Source organism: Bidens hawaiensis, unplaced genomic scaffold (assembly GCF_021521415.1).
Source record: "Bidens hawaiensis isolate Kalapana, Puna unplaced genomic scaffold, B.hawaiensis_p1.1 tig00002631_1, whole genome shotgun sequence".
Classification (NCBI taxonomy): domain Eukaryota; kingdom Viridiplantae; phylum Streptophyta; class Magnoliopsida; order Asterales; family Asteraceae; genus Bidens; species Bidens hawaiensis.
In genome coordinates, this window is record NW_027491143.1 from 434366 (window position 1) to 447692 (window position 13327).

Below are 13327 nucleotides of genomic sequence, written 5' to 3' on the forward strand. Positions count from 1 at the left end.
AATTTCGTTAGTTTTCGAAGCTTCTCCAACTATCACATGATAAAACTTAATTATACCTTTATGTGTTTTGAATTATACTTTTGGTGACCTTTTTTAAAAATGTTTGGTTTAATTTTTTGTTAGTAATTTTTCAGTTATCCGAATGAAATGAATAAAATTTAATTAAATGGATTCACATATAATATGAACATTAAAAATGTGTTTCACAAAGCTTAAAAAAAACTACAATTTCTTCAAATTGCAAACTTCACTCATTTTCTAATAAAATGATCTAAACCAAGAAATTGCCATTTTGAACATTAAATTTGACTTAAATTTTCTTAAATCATTATATACACAACAGCTGCAAATGCCATCAGCATCAAATAAGTTGCCTTTGACAATTCTTGAATGGTTGATCCTGCTGAAGACACTGCCTCTGAGGCCTGCAAATGCATACAGATTAATGACACTCATTAATATTTAATGCGTTGTGAAAAAAATACACACATATTTAATATATAATCTTAACAATAAGTTGTGCAATTTATACCTCTGCGTCCAAGATCACCACAGAACAAAACATTATCAGGCACGGGCAATTCGGTTTTCTGTGCATGATCATCGGGATTGATGATTCTCATATATGTTTCTTGGCCAAGATACCATCTATCAAGATTCACTGTCCTAAGATTCCAAGCTCCAACATTATCAAGATAAACAAGAATTGCAGTCCATCCTCCCGGAAATACCTGTTACATAATTAAATCACCAAGTTTCATTACATTTAAACCAAAAACATTGTCACCTATAGATTTTTTATTTTTTATTTTTTTTTTATTTTTATAGAAATATACTAATTGCTAACCTGTGTAGTAGAGCGTGCAATCGCATCCCATCGGTTATATGATCCCCGACTGCTTTCTGTCCAGTTTCCATAGGCCATCCTAAATATTATGTATAATTCCATCAACATTTTGATGTCTTTAAAAAATATGTGAGTGTGTAACCGAGGGTTGTGAGTGTGTAACCGAGGGTTCATGACAAACCAAAAAGTTACGAGAAAACCGAGAAAACTACTACCAACCGATAAATATTCTTTTTTTCCATTTCTTTTAAGTATAAGGTTATAAGGGTAAAAAAAAGTTAAAAACATTATGTAGCTAATGAAGTTACATATATGTATCTCACACGAGGTACATGTGTAACGTACAAGCTACATATATATAACTTCATGAGCTACATTTTTTTCTTTTTTACATTCATGTCCTTAAAATAAAACGAAAGTTAAAAAATTTTATAAAAAATCGATTGGTTAATAGTAGTTTTCTTGTTTTATCGTATCTTTTAAGTTTTCTCATGATACCTCCTCCATGTGTGTATGCATGTATTTATGTGTGTTATATGAATGGAAAAATACCCGACAACGAAAAATGAATAACCATCCATATGAAAGCTCTGAACTACTGTATCATTGTTTTGCAGTATGATCTCCACAAATGCTTTATAACTTGCATTAATAATGGATCTATCTACACGCGGCGGTTCGTTTAGTGGCATTTTCGGGAAGTCTGTCCTATAGGCACCTTTCACATTATGATCATCAGCAAGCCTCACTGGTGTAATCTTAGGTTTAGTAAACGATATCCCGTTAAAAGAAGCACGACGCCTTCCGTTAATCATTATCGGTGGAATGCTTCTTAACACATATGTGTCGGTCACGTTAATCGAGCCGTAGTGAAACGAGCCCTGCGGGTTCGGACGGGCCCCACTTGCGCTGTTGTTCATCCTGGTATATGGACATAAACATTAGTCATGTAACTGATTCTATATTTCTAATCATAAAGTTTTTCTTTTATTTTCCGGATTAATTGGTGGCAAATGTGACTCATGGGTTGTATTAAAATGTATATAATGGGTCAGAATAGGTCAAACTGAAAAAAGAAAATGATTGAAACGGTTCAAAACGGGTTGACATTTCTCGAGGTTATTTTTATTTTATTTTATTTTTATTTTTTTTATGAAACGAGAAAAACGGAATAAACTTTTTAGTATTTTTACTTTTTGATTTATATTTCAAGTTATATTTTTTTTTGAATTTTTTAATGCGGGGTTTTTGAAATCTTAACCCATTTTGACCCATTTCAAAAACACCTCATTAAAAAATTCAAAAAAAATAATTAAAAAATTATAACTTGATATATAAATCAAAAATTAAAAAAGTAAAATACCAAAAAGTTTTTTCCGTTTTTCTCATTCCATATAAAAAAACCTTTAAGAAATGTCAACCCGTTTCAGTCATATTCATTTTTAGTTTGACCCGTTTCAATCATTTTCTTTTTTTAGTTCAACCCATTATATACATTTTAATCCAACTCATTCAACCCAATGGGTCACATTTGCCACCCCTACATATAGCCAACAATAAAACTAAAAATATCATATATGGTATTTATTAAATTTCAAGTTTTAGAAAAGTAAGGGTAAAAAGGTAATTTATTAAAAAAAACTTTAATGAACCGGGTATATTTGATATTGTAACTACTTTGTAAGCTGGCGTATATGATATTTTTAGTTCTGCATTGGTATATGATATTTGCAAGTTTGTAGCAGTATATATGAAATCGCCTTTTTTAAAAAAATATACCTGATGGACATGGCCTGATTCAAAGCAAATGAAGGGTCATATAAGTCAATTGGCGAGTCGGGTAGAGGACCCGAGGCGTGTCCTTTAGAATTTGAATAGTGCAAAACCGCAACGCCTGTGACCCGTTGCCAAGTTGATTGATTTACAAATCTCGGGCTTGCAACGATGTAATAATCAGTACTTGCATTTTGATCCATTGTAACTAGAAAAGAGTAAGATTGTCCCACGTGGATATCGAAGCTGCTATAGTTTTGTTGAGACGTGTAATGTCCCTCGGTTTCGGCTAGAAGCAAATTATGGTTTTGGATTCTGAAATTTAAACAAGTTGAGACTCCGACATTGATCACACGAATTCGGTATGTTGTGCCTGCAATATATATGTGTTACAACTATGTATAATAAAATAAAAAAAAATTAAAACAATAGGAGACAATTTTTAGATTAAAGCTGCATTTTGAGGTCAAACAATATTAGAGCTAGGCAAGTAAACTGTTTGACGAGAAGTTTGTTTATTTAATAAGTGAATAAACATGAACAAGTTTTGTGTTCATTTAGTTAAATGAACAAACATGAGCACTAGTCTCGTTCGTACATTTAATTCGTTTACATTCACTTATGTTAGTTAGTTTACGGTTTTTCTAATCCGTTCATTTACATATATGTTATGGGCCAATTACAATTACTCTAATTTTTAATAACTTTTAAGACCCAACACATTGTTTTTCACGTTTACTTTTAATTGTTTTAGCTCAGTTATGTTTGTTCGTTTACGTTCATGGACCGTTCTTTTATATTGTTTACAAACGAACACGAACACGAACACATTTATTTTCTTAACGTGTAAACATGAACATGAAAATCCCGTCCGTTTAACTATTCGTGTACGATCGTTTGGTTCATTCAGATCTGAATGAGCCAGATTTGAATGAGCCTCTGTCCAATTCAGCAACAACAATAAGTCTGAATGATTCAGACCTAATTTAACCATTCAGATATTTTTTCTGTTTGGAACCAAACACAAATCAGATGTTTACATCTGAATGGAACTATTCACATGTAAACAAACAGCCCGGCCCATGTGATAAAGACATACTTAACAAATTCATTATGGATATAGACATTATAAAAGGAACAAAACTGTCTGATGGGTCAACCAACCTTACCCGGCCCGGCCCGGCCCATGTGATTTGTACTTAAAGGTGGCATCTTTAGCCCAAATTCTTTATGACCCACTACCCAGGCTACCCGAGCCCGACCCACCCATCTTGCCACCTCTATGGAATGTTTCATATTATAAACAAAAACCAAAGACATTTACCTGGATCAACATTAAGTGTAGTATGGTTAATTCCATCTGGGACAATGGAACTGTATTTATACGGTCCTTTGCCATTAATCAGAACTCCATCCGGCATACCGAGCTCCTTTCCAGCATCAAGTGAAGTTCTAAGTGCCTTGTCACACATAACAAATAAAACCACACATTAGATTTCCATTTTCCTACTAATATATATCAGAACTTGTACATTAGATTTCCATTTATTTTTTTTATGGAACGAGAAAAACGGAGGAAACTTTTTAGTACTTTTACTTTTTTAGTTTTTGATTTATATTTCGAGTTATGATTTTTTAATTATTTTTTTTTTTTGAATTCTTTAATGAAAGGTTTTTGAAATGGGTCAAAATGGGTTGAGATTTCAGAAACCCCTCATTAAAAAATCAAAAAAAATAATTAAAAACTTATAACTCAAAATGTAAATAAAATACTCAAAAAGTAAAAATACTAAAATGTTTCCACCGTTTTTCTCGTTCCATAAAAAAAAATAAAACTCGAGAAATGTCAACCCGTTTTGACCCGTTTCAATCATTATCTTTTTTAGTTTGAACTATTCTGACCAATTATATACATTTTAATACACCTCATTCACCCCATGGGTCACATTTGCCACCAGTAATTAATAAGAGAGAAAGGCGGGAGATTTCAAATACTAACCGAGTGATTTTGCTTATACCAATCACCAATAGTAATCACCATATCTCCATCCGGAGTATCAAAAGGCAACTGTATAACCTTCCGGTTTGTAACAACAAAACCACCAAATCCACCAGCTGCTCTTTGAAAATTAGTACTTGGAACATAATAATAACTGCCAATCTGATCCTTAACTTGGAACCGATATGTCCAGTTCCAGTTCGAAGGTATCGGACAGTTTGTTCCAAGCACACCATCTTGCCACGAAGACCGGCGCATCTCTATTCCGGGCCTATTGGACAATGGACATAAGTTCATAAGTTCATAAGTTCACATGTAAAACTTCATATGTTTGCATATTGAATGTAAAGTGTAAAGTATATATATATTTATTTTATATACCGTGTCACAAGGAGGCTTTCATCAAGTTTGTTCTTGACATTGACAATAACATTGTAATTGGTGGTGACATTGATTATTGGACCTGGAAATTTTCCATTCACTGCTATAACCTGTTATCAAAATTCAAATCAAGCCGAGTTTAAATGAGTTCGAGTCTAAAAAAAAGCTTGTTTAATAAACGAGCTGAGCCCGAGCCTCATTTGTCAAGCTCAAGCCGGCTCGCGAGCCTAAATAAACCCGTTATTTATTTTATTTTTATTTAATATATTAAATATATAACTTTATGATCATTATTATTATATAAAAAACTATAAAACAATAAATAGATAATATATATGTGTCAAATATAACAATATATATAATTGGGATCGAATTTGAAAAACTAACCATGAGCTTGAAAAACTACTCACGAGCAGAGCTCGAGCTAGAAAAACAACCCAGCTCAACTCGGCCAGTTTACACCCTCGGTCAGTTCGGTCAGTTTTGGCATTTGGGCTAAAACCGAACCGAAAATTGAAATATCGGTTTTTGAGTTTTTGAAAACCGTAGTGTTTCAGTTTTCCGGTTTCGCTCTTTTCAGTTTTTTATTGTGTTCGCTTTTTTTTCCCTCTTACCATTTTGGCTTGAAAATTTTGGCCAAAAAAAGTTGATTATTATACATCTGGGTTACATTATAGATTATATATTGAACTGTAATAAATTACTTGAAAACCTAAATTACAAATAAAAATTATATATGGGTTAAATTATAGATTATATTGAACTGTAACTTTTTATTATGTTCGCTTTTTTTCCCTCTGAATTCGGTTCAGTTTTTTCAGTTTTTATTTATTTATTTTTTTTTGGAACGACCAACTAAGTAACGTCGGGTACTCCGTACGCGGCCCCCATTGGCTAAAGGTAGCCCGAGCCGGCCACAAGTCCGGACGGACGGAGCCCCTAGCGGTCCACCTATTGAGGGATTTCCCAGATAAAACCCGACCCCCACGCCCGCCAGACGGCACGACAGCGAGGAGCCGGTAAAACCGGGTGAGATCAGCACTCGAACCATGGGAAGCAAAGGTCATCCCTCATGTCCCATATAAATTGGTGACAGTGAGATTTGAACCCCTTACCTCTCACTAGTAAAGTGAGTGCTCTACCATTGACCACGGTCAGTTTTAGTTGCACAAAACAAAACCAAACCAAAACTTCGGTTTTTACAAAACATAAAACCAAACCATAGGTTTTGTTTGTGTAATTGAAAGTAGGGGAAATAATAAGAAATCAACCTGTTGGAGAACACCAAGTGGAGAAGCAGTGATGTAAGAGAACTCAAGTTCATAAGTTGCAACTGGGTCAGCGCCATAACATAAGCCAGCAAGTAATATTATCAAACCAATGTGGAACCACAACAACAACGTAGGATAATAATAAGATAACGACATGTTCCAGTTGTGTTGTGGACTTAATGGTTGAATTACAAATAAAGTGTGGTTTTTTAGAGTGCAAAAAGAAACACCTTTTCCCCAAAACTCTGGGCCTTTTGCGGTCAGCATGTGGGCCCACCACTGAGTAATCATTCTATTTCTAGCGTTTCACCGGCGTAATACATGGAGGTTTGTAACTGAAATGGCGCTAAATTTGTTATGTGAATAATTTATCCATATACAATATTTCATGTAATTATTATTATTATTATTATTATTTAGATAAATGCCATAAAAAAACCAACGTACTTTCTATTTTTTTTATTATTTTAACAATTTTTTGCACGTTAAAGTTCCTCTGCCTATTAAATTTGAACTAAAAAATGACATAAAATTATAAACATTTTTTTTTTTGCTTATGTGACATACATGCAATATATATTATGTTGATTAAATGTATTGGTTTGTTTTACTTCTTTTTTTTTTCTTAGCTAAAAGTTATATAACTATTTTTAAACTGCAAAACCAGGAAAGAAAAGTTAGTTTTCTATGAAATCATTGTGAACTTGGGGATGGTGAATTGGTGATATAAGCTATTTTATAACTATTTGTATGGAATGATAAAAATAACTTGGTCCGTTTACGAAGCGCAAATTTGTAAGTGGCTAGAACTAAGAAACAATATAGTTAAAGCTATATGTGACCTGTGTCATTAATCCAACACACTTTCAATTAAGCCTACATGTGTGTATATGTATAAATATTTCAAAAAAGTTATTATAATCTAACAGGCTGGTTTATTACGAACGTTTTCATTGCGAACCACAAACCAAACCGTTCGTTACGCTTCCAATATTTTTTGAAACCAACAAACCAAAAACAAGAATACAAAACCGATCGTGAAACCGAATCGATGACCGGTTTGAACGGTTTCGTGGTTTATCATAGAACCATGAACACCCCTACTAGAAAGGATTGGGAAAAAACAAAAAATAAAACCAACAATAACCACGTAACAAAATATAAATAATAAAAAGTATCAACAGAATTTGCTTATGTGTCAATTTTTGTCACAAGAAAAAATATGTATGTTTTATTTGTAAGATATATCATTTTTTTGTTCAAATTTAAATTTATTGGAACTTTAACGTGTAAAAAATTGTTGAGAAACTTTAGTGAGAAAAAACAGAAAGTATATTGGGTTTTTATGGAATTTGTCATTATTATATCGAAAGTTGTATTAACTTTTTAGAGTTTTGAATAAGATTTTATATGTACTTAATATTCATTTTTGAACGACTAACGAATAAACTCAGGCTATTCAATATGATCACGTAGTGGCCCAAACCCACCGTCTCATGTTCCGGGAAAACCTAGCTCGTCGCCCGAAGGCCTACTATGATATAGATTAAATTATAGAATAAAAAATAAGTTATCTATAAATTACAAAATAAAAGAAAGAAATTGTTTCGGGTCAATGCAACCCAAACATTTCTTTCTATATATGTATTAAAACATCAATAGTGAGATATGGCCTAACTTGCCTAAAAAGAGCCAAAAGAATTGGAACAAAGTAAGATTTTCTTGTTTTCGTTATTAATGACAAATGTTACTCATGCATTCCTACTTTATTTACGTTAATAATTTTAAACGGCCCTTTTGTTCACATACGCTAGTTTAAAAGAAATGATGTAACACTTGAAAGTTGCAACAAAAGTTAAATGAGAGCAAGTACAGGCTAAAGCATTAAAAGGGGTTTGTTCACACTTATCTTTTTTGAACAAGACTGGATACACGTAAGAAATTAGATGTTGCGTTTAAATCGGTAAAAGGATTACATTAGATGATAAATCATCATGCTTATTTTCTTAATTCTATAAAGAAGTTGAATGTGAAGGTGACAGTGGTGGTTATGGAGACAACGTCAACAAATGTGGTGATGTTGTGGTGGTAAGGGTTTGCGGGGGTGCTGGTGTTGGTTGTGTGGTGATGATGGTGGCTACAATAGTGGTGGGGAGGGGGGTTCAATTTTATTTGTTTGAATTCATTCATTATTTAAAATAAATGTTGAGTTCATTTAATTAAGAAATTTGAGGAAATTCATTGTGCTCCCATTTATATACGTTGTACAAGTAAACATCTTTATCTTTAAATACTATTAAAGCAATGCATTTGTCCACATGGCCTTCTACTAGTATTTTCACATCAATTGTCCACATTTCATTCAACTAGCCTCTCCACATCATTGCCAAATCATCTATTTCCTTTCTTATTATTGTAAATCATCTCACACACTATATTTAAACCTTAAGATTTTCCATCATAATCATTTTAATCTCTCTCTCTCGGTTTACTAACTCTACCATCCACCATCTTCTATATTCCGGTAATGTAGATCAAGATTAATCGTTTTCCGGTAATGTTATATATTATACTCTAATGGCCAACAATGTTATATGATTTTCCGACAATGTTATATTTTTTTTCGGCAACATCATATTTTCTTTCGGTTATTGTAGATTTAACCGTTTTATCTTTATTTTCATTGTTAACTGATTTTTTTAAAATAAGTTTAGGTTCTAAATCAAAAATGGCGATGAAGCTAATATTTCTACATTTTTCCGGTAAGTTTTTCCGTTCATGTGTTATACCTATAACAATGGTTGTTTTATATTTATTTGAAGTTTTATATTTTTCCTGTTTTTTCTTTTACATGTTGTTCTTCTAAGTTCTAAATAAAAATCAGTTTCATCCATGGACATTATCATCATTCTTTTTCCGGTAAGGCCAATTTAAATTTTCCGGTTATAAATTATAATTCAAATCTTCCATAATATCAATGTTATAACAAAACTTAATTATTTCAGGTTATTGTCCCGATTGATGTACGAAATATTTCATTTTACCTTCTAAATAAAAATCGGAGATACCATCGTCATTATCACTATTTCGTTTTTCCGGTAATACCATTCAAATTTTCCGGTTATAAAATTATAATTAAAATCTTCCGTAATATGACTATTAATATTTGACTTTATCATTTCAGGTTATTAATCCGCCTCATATAAACTAATTGCTTGGATTGAACATTAGTTAATAAGATGTATTTTTTTTTTACTTCTTTTAATATTGATGTATATTTTTTTAATATTCATGTATATTTTTTTTAATATTCATGTATATTTCTTATTTGTAAGATTATAATATACATTAAATTACCTATATTAATATAATCATTATTCTATTGTTTTTGTCAACTTTCAATTAAGTGACAAATATTCTGTCTAATTTAAAATCTTATTATAATTTCCAATCTTATATTGGTTTAAATTTTTAGATTTATACACATTGAAGAATCTCATTAATACAATTTATAGAGTTTGACATTCCTTATTTTTTAAAAAACCGAATGAACAACCCTTTTTTATGCTTTTAATTTTTTCCATTTTTATAAACTCATTCATTAATTTGTGGTTTGACCGAAATAATAACCTGATTATCCCATTATTACAATTTATATTTTTTGACTTTCCTTATTTGTCAAAAAAACAGAATGAATAAGTTATAACTTAAATAAATTTTCGACTGATTTAAGTATTTGACCATTCACATTAAATCGTTTTTGACCATTCATATTAGTTTACATTTTTAGATTTATACACATTTAATAATCCAATTATGGCACTTTATAAATCTTGACATTCCTTATTTTTTTTAAAAACCGAATGAACAACCCTTTTTTATGTTTTAATTTTTTCCATTTTTATAAACTCATTCCTATGGTTTGACCGAAATAATAACCTAATTATCTCATTATTAAAATTTATATCTTTTGACTTTCCTTATTTCTTAAAAAACCGAATAAATAAATTATAACATAAATAAATTTCCGAGTCTTACTTGCAACAAGGTTTAAGTATCACATTAATACAATTTATTGAGTTTAACCATCCTTATTAGTTATAACTTAAACACATAAGTATAGTCAAACTCAGTAAATTGTATTAATGATTTTAATACAATTTAATTAACATATTTAAACTACATTTAAATTCGAAATTTGACCAATCTTTCAACAAAGTTTTAAAGGTTTTAATACTCTTCATAATTTTAAACTCATTTTAAAATATTTTCATAATTTTTTGAAGTTTTCAAATTAACCGATTTGATTTTCATTTTTGTAATTATTTCTAAATTAATTAGTTTTATTAGTAAAATTAGAACATATTTGATTTTAATTTTTATCATTTGGCATTAACTAGAATATGTTATCATTTTAATATTCAAAACTGCTTGTCAAACTAAAAAAACTTGTCATAATTGTAATGTAATCTTATTTTAAATTACGTGAATATTAATTATTAATTAATACTAAAATAATAATGTCATTATTTTAGAACACAATATTCGAATTGACATAATTTCTAATAATCAATACTTAATATATCATAAATTAAATAATCGTTTTATCATCATTTATAAATATTATTCGTCACATATGATTTAGTGAATATTATTAAACATGACAACTTTTCATAATTTATTAATATTATTATTCCCATGAATCAAGATATTTCAAATTATTTCTATCTTTAAATAGAAGACCAAATTTTTTGAAACTACAAAATTCAATTAACATATTTAAACTCCTTTTAAATTCGAAAATTAACCAATCTTTCAACAAAGTTTTAAAGGTTTTAATACTCTTCATAATTTTAAACTCATTTCAAAATCTTTTCATAATTTTTTGAAGTTTTCAAATTAATCGATTTGATTTTCAAATTTGTAATTATTTCTAAATTAATTAGTCATATTTTTTCAGCTTTAATTATTTTAAAAGTCAACATAAAATTTTTTAATCTTTTCAAAGTTATTTGAGAATTCATTTATTGTAAAACGTTTTTAAGTTTTGCAAATTTAACAAAATATTAATGTTAGTGATTTAAAAGTTTGTTGCAAGATTGGTCAAAAATCAAAAAAAATTTCATAATTTTTTGAAGTTGACTAATTCCAATTTTTTTATATTTTGTAACTATTTTGAAATATTTCAAAACGGATTGTTTTGAAATAGTATCAAATTTGTTAGTTATAAAATGACAGTCAAAAAAAGGTTTTTATTGATATATCTTTTTGGTTTAACGGTTTAAGTTAGAAAGATGTTTTATGTTGTCATTTTACTTTGTTTGTTGTTATATGTTATTTTGTTTTAATAAAAACAACAATTTAATAAAAAAAACTTTATTAATGTTCAAATGTTACTCATTATTAAATATATTATTATGGTATATTTAATTTGGATGCTATTGTTTTATTATAATTTCAGGTGGTGAAGGAAATTGAGTTTCTTTTGATATAATGTTTGAAGAAGTTGATGGTGGTTTAATATGAAAGAACATGTTTATGTCTTTTGTTGATGTTTTTTGGTTGTTCGATATACATTAACTTATTGTAACTTTTAACTTTTATATCTAGACAATGTAAATGGTTAACGTTTTGGTCCGAAAGTTTGAAGAAGTTTTCTGTTGCTTGAATCTGTTGTTTAAATTTATTATGTTTGTTGACATATTTTTCCACTCATGTGTAACACGGGCTATACCCTAGTGTTTTTCTATACAAGTAACTAGCATACTCGTATAAAACCGCATATACCTGTATATTGTCATATTTGAACCCTTGATCTCTGTATATATATATATATATATATATATTAGAGGGCAGACACCTTACCACCGTACAATGCCACAATATCCCTTAGGATCCAGTTGTCCATGTAAACATGTCATCTATGAGGTTTAGATTTCAATTGTAACGAATACTTATAAACCAACCAAGTAAATAATAGAATTCAAATCTAGTTCAATTCTAATAAGCTAAACTCTCTCTAGTGGGTTTGAAACCTTCCATCAACAACCCATGGGGTTCAAGTTAAACAAGAGTTGACAAAAGTGTAAAGTAGGTGGTTGTTCGTTGCATAAAGTCATGTGTTCTAGAAAATAATCCAGTTTGTTTTCTCAATGCAAGCAATTTAAGAAAATATATTCAACTATAAAATAAAAAATAGTTTCCTGTTAGACGTATTTGGGCTATGTGTGCGGACGCCATGGATCGTATGGGCTGCTAATATTAAAGAAATGCCAATTGGGCTAAAAAGAAAAATGCTCCTGAATCATCATTATCGTACTCAGTATATCCCACCAATAGTAAAGTTATGGTAGGGTCTGAGCAGGATAAGATGTAGACAAGCTTACTTCTAACCCGTAGGATTAGAGAGGCTGCTTCCGGTGAGACCCCCGGCTCGATAGTAGTTTTGCATCAAGCCTTGGACATAAGACACATAACACTCAACCATTGGGACAACGCCGATTGGTGCATGTACCCTTGTCTTTCGGCTATCAACGCCACCACATGATGTCTGATTAATTCCGCCACTTTTAACGTTATTTTCACGAGATTAGTGAGATAACGTCAAAATTAATGCAATTTCATTTTTGCCCACCCGGGGATTCACACATATACACATTATGTGTGTGCACCGCAACCAGGGCGATGCTCCTGAATCCTAATACGAATTAGTAATTATAGTGTAGCTAAAGGGTCATGGGCGGTTGTTTATGGGCTGCTAAAGATTAATCATTGATGGGCTTTGGGGGACTCAATAAGTAATCTCTATAAACTGAAGGGATTTGTGTAACTTTAAAAGTGACTCAATTTTTGGGGCCATAGCATATATCCACCTCTTTGCATATTTCTTCAAATTATGCTTGAAGAGCACCGTACATTATGCATTAAAAACTTGTATTTTGAGGAAATATATTGTTTAAATTTAGAGGGGATATATGCAATTGTTAGGCTGAAGGCATCGAGATTCGAGAGAAAGAAAAGATGGACATATGGTTTTCATGTTGCTATTCGGAATTC

At 30.6% G+C, this 13327-nt stretch overlaps 1 protein-coding gene across 2 annotated transcripts; it reads right to left on the reverse strand.

Annotated features, from left to right (window-relative positions):
• Positions 1-228: 228 nt before the first annotated feature.
• Positions 229-6624, reverse strand: LOC143620717 (monocopper oxidase-like protein SKS1). 2 transcript variants are annotated; one of them, XM_077092344.1, is made up of 9 exons: positions 6272-6624; positions 5001-5110; positions 4620-4890; positions 3945-4080; positions 2627-2993; positions 1400-1768; positions 848-926; positions 533-731; positions 229-451 (listed from the first exon to the last, which is right to left on the reverse strand). In XM_077092344.1, the coding sequence occupies exons 1-9, from the start codon at positions 6560-6562 to the stop codon at positions 321-323; spliced, it is 1953 nt and encodes a 650-aa protein (XP_076948459.1). In that variant the 5' UTR covers positions 6563-6624; the 3' UTR covers positions 229-320. The 2 variants fall into 2 exon arrangements, with proteins under 2 accessions (XP_076948459.1, XP_076948458.1); XM_077092343.1 differs by lacking the exons at positions 229-451; positions 533-731 and having other exon boundaries at positions 887-963; positions 6272-6615.
• Positions 6625-13327: the final 6703 nt, after the last annotated feature.